Below are 6,495 nucleotides of genomic sequence, written 5' to 3'. Positions count from 1 at the left end.
GTCCAGTTTGCTCAGTCCCTCTTGACTTTTAGATTGTCCCCAATGTTTGGATACCTAGTGCTGCAGCAGCTCGCTCGCTCTTAACACTCAAGACTGTCTAATAGTTGTGGTGAGGCAGCCTGGTCTACAGAGTTCCAGGGCATCTGTGGCTGCACTGAGAAGCCATGTCGCGGGAGTGAAGGAAAACACACACACACACACACACACACACACACACACACACACACACACACTTAGTGGAGCAGAAAGTGTCACGGACTTTCCATGGAAATGACGTTTTGTGTCTCGTTTCTACAGTAGTTGCCAGCCATACTTTACGGAGGAAATAATGCCTAGAATTTGATCCTGTGAGGTTGACTTGATTCATCTCATTGCTATTGGAGATGTGCAAGGGTTGTTACAGCAGCTACCTCAGTCTCTAAAATGAGCAGTACTAAGGGTCCTAGGCCACCTGAGTCTGGTTAGTAGAGAATCTATACTGAAAGATTTAGAGGTCAAGGTGGCTGGCTGCTATAGGAAGCTGAATGCTTTCCTATTATTTAAGGGACTTATGTCCATTACCTACCTTGTCTTTTNCAATTATTCCAGCCACCACTGTTATAACTGAAGGGTTTGGGGAGAGAGCAGAGAGGAGACCATGGTGGCTGCCCAAAGNTGGCACTCAGTGCTGCCTTAGGGGGAAATGCTGAGATGCTTTAAGTGTGCAGCAGAACTCATTAGGACAGCAAGAGAGACAACTGTATTCTCGTAGTTCTTTGGACTGACCCTCAGGGCTCATCCTAATTCATCTCATTGTGTGCCTCAACAAATACCACTGGGTGAATATGGACAAGACATCCATATCTGCCCACTTCGATTCCCACACTTGTGCCTACCCTAACCAAGCCACCATCAGTTTCTTTCTTCAGTTAAGAAAGTAGCTTCCTGCCAGGCCTTTAAATCCCAGCACTGGAGAGGCAGAGGCAGGCAGATTTCTGAGTTGAGGCCAGCCTGGTCTACAAAGTGAGTTCCAGGACAGCCAAGACCATACAGAGAAACCCCGCCTGGAAAAACCAAAACAAAGAAAATAACCAGTAGCTTCCTGCCCATCTTCTGCCCTCCACTCCTGCTTTCCCTGAAATGTCTCATCATAGCTTCCTTAGCTGTCTTTTTTATCCTGGCGTCAGGCCATGTCGTTCTCAAAACTCACCAGCATCTTCCTGCTTCCAAAGCAAAAGCCACTGAATCTTTGTCCCTTCCACTGCCCACCAACTAAGCTCTCTAACCTGCTGAACAGTGTCCGATGTACTGACGACTTTCTGCTTGCCTTGCCTTCATGAGTACTAGACACACACACACACACACACACACACTTATACAAATAGACAGATATGCATACATGCAGGCAAAGCAAACACATCATTTGACAGGGTCTTTCCAGTCCTTGAGCTGTGTCATGCAGATCTTGAACTCAAGAGATCTGTCTCCCAAGTGGACCACCATGTTCACCTAAAGTTAATTTAAAACAAAATTACCCTTGTACGAATGCCTTTAATTCCTACACTCAGGAGGCAGGCAGATCTTATTGAGTTCAAGGCCAGCTGGAGTTACATAGCATATGAGAGCATGTCTCAAAACTCGTTACTTTTTATTATACTGTAGAGTTTACTGTGAGGACTTCTCAGTCTTAAGTTTTATAATCAATATTAAATATTGTTTCCCCTTCCTGTACATACATCACGCCAAGTCTAGCAGCCACAGGCACTCAGAAGATCATGTTCTGATCTCTAGAAGAGGAATATTTACATGTGTTTGGGGTTTGTTTAGTGAAAAACATGATCTGAAACACACCAAACCACAAACTAGCTACTTGGAATTTTTTTTTTTTTTAAAGAACCCAACAGACAGGACGAAAAATAAGTATTAAGATAATTTGTGTTATGAAAATAAGCACAGAGTATTTGGGATCTTTTTTTATTTTTATACACATGACAAGATTTTACACCAATAGTCAGTTAAATAGTACAAATTTACATTCAAGAGGAATGTTAAAAAAAATTCAACTAAAAAAAAAAAAACACTTCTTCCTGTGACCCATAATCCCAACATTTTACAGTGCAGGGGAGGAGGCTTGGGGGAGCATCCAAAACAAGTCTCTCAAAAGAAATGACTTCAAAATTTCATATTCCCTCTCCACACAGGATTCATAGCGAGAGTATAATTTACAATTCATCCTTCTCTGTAGATTCCTGTGAAAACAAAGATCAGGAGACATTACAAACTAGCAGCCAACCTTACTTTACAGAAAAGGCTCACATTCAAATAATTTCTACTATTTTGTTTGTACTTGCTTATTGGCAAGATAATTCAAAATTCACCAACAAAATCAATGCCTAAATACAAGTAATCAAAACTTTATAACTACCTAATGCTAGTGAGGTTTAGTTTTATACCTTTAATCCTAGCATTTGGGAGGCAAAGGCAAGCCAGGACTACCTAGAAAGGATACCCCACCCCCACCCCCTGAAAAAGTCCAACCAAATGTTACCTCACAGAAGCTCTGGGGATGGGGGGTAAGCAATCTGCTTTAAAAGATCTTGTAAATGGTTAGAAAATAAGAAATAAACACCCCACTCCCAAAGCTTCTGAGGCTCGTATCAAATGCCAACTTTTGTATCGAATTACTCCTTAGTGACTAGATATTAAAAGTCTTGCTAGACTCATGCTGCCCCATCTGCCCATCCCTCTCAAACCTTTTCTGTTTCCTGTTCTTCTTCTTCTGTCCCTGCATCCATCTCTTCTTCCTCATCCTGCTCTGAGTCTTCCGTGTCTTCTGTGGTGTCTTCAGGCTCTTCTTCTGGTTCTTCCTCCACCTAAAGGTGATATCCACAACCTGTAAATGCCCTCCATCTCCCTCTATTTTGTTCGTATGTGTTTAAGAACAAAATGGGTGTTTTAGCAAGCACTCCCGTAAATCTGATCTGCCTAACAGGGAAGCTATCAAGAGAGGCAGAAGGCAGAAGCTGAGCTGAGTGGTGGTGGCACTCGCCTTTATCCCAGCACTCGGGAGGCAGAGGCAGGCAGATCCCTGAGTTCAAGGCCAGCCTGGTCTAAAAGTGAGTTCCAGGACAGCCAGGGCTACACAGAGACCCTGTGTCAGGGCTAGGGGTGGGAAAGAAAGACGACACAGGAAATTTCTTGTTAATTTCACAGATGGTGCCACCCTAGGGGGGGGTCAGACATGCTATAATAGTTAAGGGCACATACAAACCTGTGCTTCAGGGTCAATGTTTAAACTGAGGCGAAGCATTCTTTCTATTCTATCTCCATATGCCTTGGTGTCTGGTAGAAGATATCCTGACCGAAGTGTTGCCGTTTCAAACAAAACTACAGCAAGATCCATAACTGTCTTGTCATCTTCATCTTCCTGATAGAAGGTACACTCGGTTAACATTGGGAGTAAGGCTTACAAAGCATTCTGTTTAAGACCACAAGAGAGCAGCCCCGTCAGTCACTGCTCACCTTAATCCGCCGCAACATGTCTCTGATCAGTGGGTGTCTAGGATTGATTTCAAACGTTTTCTTTTGACTGGCATAGTAACTGTTTAGAGACAAAATGAGCATTAGGTTAAGATACCAACTTTAGGGTCTATGTGCCTACTGTATTCTAGCTTTAATTACAGAAGGAAAAAAAGCCTCCTTTGATGGGGATATAGCCATTGTTTGGTGAAAAAAGAAGGGACTACTTAATGATGTGTAAAAGTAATCAAGTTCTGCTGGGTGAATGAACTGGTTTAATGTCTTGTTCATCCCCTTAATATTTTAACTATACCAATGAACCACATAGTTATGGATGCCGTGTAAATATATAATCTCCAATATGCCTTTACTAGTATGGGTCCCTAAAATTTCACTTATTTTTAAATTAATTCCAATTAAGTTTCCTGTATATTCTATACACTGTACTCATGCTCATTAGCATTTTCCAAGGCCAGATATACCACACATCCATCTACGGCTTAGGGCACTACTGAGAGTCATCCCAACAGTCCAGAACTACAGTGTCAATGCAGTAAGTGCTGAATGGTCAGTAACTTTCCTGACACTGACAATTGGGTTTTAAATGGCATTACAATGTTGGATAGAAAATATACAGCAGTGTTCTTTACGTAGAACCTAAGTCTTAGAGAGCCAGGCATGGTCTGCAATGCCTTTAACCCCAGCAGTAGGGAAAGGCAGAGGTAAGAGGTAGGTGGGTCTCTGTGATTTCTAGGCCAGCCTGGTCTATAGAGTTTCAGGAAAGCCAGAACTCTGCAGAAACCCTGTCTCAAACAAACAACCCAAAACAAAACAAAACCCCTAGTGAGTCATGATGTAAATGTGGACATTATTCTTACTCTAAAGCAAACTAAGGAAGCTCTCAGGACAATTCATGGAGCAGATCAAAAGAACAAGAGCTGGCGTCGTGGTAGGGATATCCCCAGTTTCTTACTTTGTAGAGATGTCCTTGCCCGTCTGGTATGCTTGTGCCTTCATGATCCTCTCCATGTTGCCAGACCATCCATACTGACTGGCCACAAGAGCACAGGGAGACTCTGTGAGGCGCTGCGACACCACAGCCTTTTCTATCTTAGAATGAGAAACATTAAACAGAAGTAAGGATCAGCAGTAAGCAGTGCTAGTCACCATCCCAGAGAACAGAGGGACTCAGGAATCCTGGAGTGACACTCAGTGAAATCTGGATTTTTTTTCAGCTACAAATTTATCCTTAAACTTGTAAAAACTTAGTACAAAATCAGTATATAGCAACAGGAAACTTCTTGGTGGGGGTGGGTTCCAGTGCTCAAACCCAGGGTCTTCAGCACAGCAAATGAGTATGTCACTGAGCTGCATCTCCAGGTCCCTGCTGTTACTCCCGAGCACCTGAGGTTACAGGTGAGGTACATGCCACTGCCTACAATTGCTAGTGGTAATGAACAAACTGAGTGTGGATTATCTTGCTGATAATTCCTATGTGCAGACACTGAAGTCTACAAACCCCAAATACCTTGTCCTTGAGGGCCTTATCTTTCATCCAGTTGAGCAGAGGTTCAAACTCCTTCTCTGTTGCTTCCCGACTTTCTTTAGTTTTCTCACTCTCATCAAACTTCACTCCTTCTTTGGCAACATTCTGAAACCTCTTCCCATCAAACTCAGGAAGAGCCTGAATGCAGTACTCATCCACAGGCTCTGTGAGGTAAATGACTTCATAGCCCTTCTTCAGAAGTCTCTCAACAAACGGAGAAGATTCAGCCTACAAGATTAAATAAAGGCAGTATGTGTTTTCAAGTTCTGCCTTGGCACATTAGCTGTGTGAGACAAAGACTTACGGTAGTGTCCTCTGGTATCTGCCTAACTATCTCAGCTACACAGTTAACTTATTTCCTCTCCCGCATTGGCTGTATGCCTCCAGCTAGCTCCCAGGGACCCTAGCAGCTGCACTTGATCTTACCTCCTTCCTGCTTGACCCAGCCATGAAGTAGATTTTGTCCTGTTTTTCCTTCATTCTTTCCACATACTGGTCTAAACTAGTAATGTCAGTCGAATGGTGAGAAGACTGGAACCTAAGAAGTTTAGCAAGCCGTGTTCGATTTGAGTGGTCTTCAATCACACCAAGCTTGATATTCGTGCCAAACTCCTTCCAGAAAGTATCATTATACTTCTCATCAGCAATCTTCTTGATCATGTCCAGAGTTTTGCGGACAAGCTTCTTCCTAATCACCTAAAGAAAATGGACTCTGGTCAGGAAGGTTTATCTCAAACCTTTGCTACAGAGACCAAGACAGCAGCAACGGAGGAGACAGCACAACTGCCGCACCACTGATCAAGGGACAGGACGCGCCAGGGTACTCCCAATCAGACTGCGTTAGAATTAATGACAACTGTTTCTAATGTTAATATTCTAATGCTAGAACTCAGATATTTTGACAGAATGACTAATATTTTCAAATGCTTAAAAACAAAACCCCACCTAGTCTTCTAATCACTACATTACTGGCAAAAGGGGGCTTACTGAAGGGCTAGGATGCGGGTGACTGTGGACCAGACAGCTGGTAGGGGGCTTACTGAAGGGCCTAGTATGTGGGTGACTGGGCCAGACAGCTGCTAGGTATGTTCCCTGCCTTCAGCTCTGTTCAAAACTGGATTTCTATGTTGAGGGAATGTATCAGCTTTGAGACCCAATAATCTCAGAATCAAAGAAGTTCCTTTTTGAGACAGTTCTAAGTTAGGTGGCCTCAAACTGCTAATAAACCCTGGCTTAACTAACATGACCTCATTCCTTCAAGCTGTTAAGATTACAGGCATGCTGGCAAACACCGAAGTGGATGCTCACAGCCAGCTATTGGATGGAACACAGGGTCCCCAATGGAGGAGCTAAAGAAAGTACCCAAGGAACTGAAGGGGGCTGCAACCCTGTAGGTGCAACAACAATATGAACTAACCAGTACCCCCTGAGCTTGTGTCTCTAGCTGCATA

The 6,495-nt window shown here is 43.3% G+C and overlaps 1 protein-coding gene across 1 annotated transcript in view; it reads right to left on the bottom strand.

Moving 5' to 3' along the window:
- Positions 1-1,937: 1,937 nt before the first annotated feature.
- The window catches only part of Hsp90b1 (heat shock protein 90 beta family member 1), a 14,892-nt gene continuing 10,334 nt past the window's right edge, over positions 1,938-6,495 (bottom strand). The window contains exons 12-18 of the mRNA XM_021204240.2: positions 5,471-5,740; positions 5,027-5,272; positions 4,472-4,608; positions 3,502-3,580; positions 3,251-3,406; positions 2,733-2,852; positions 1,938-2,228 (exon numbers count right to left, since the gene is read on the bottom strand). Of these exons, the coding sequence (XP_021059899.1) occupies positions 2,202-2,228; positions 2,733-2,852; positions 3,251-3,406; positions 3,502-3,580; positions 4,472-4,608; positions 5,027-5,272; positions 5,471-5,740 (1,035 nt within the window). The 3' untranslated portion in view covers positions 1,938-2,201. The remainder of the gene's footprint in view (positions 2,229-2,732; positions 2,853-3,250; positions 3,407-3,501; positions 3,581-4,471; positions 4,609-5,026; positions 5,273-5,470; positions 5,741-6,495) is intronic.

This window comes from Mus pahari, chromosome 9 (assembly GCF_900095145.1).
Source record: "Mus pahari chromosome 9, PAHARI_EIJ_v1.1, whole genome shotgun sequence".
NCBI lineage: Eukaryota > Metazoa > Chordata > Mammalia > Rodentia > Muridae > Mus > Mus pahari.
Note: the sequence above shows the minus strand (reverse complement) of the source record. Positions and strands in the feature narration are given on the sequence as shown.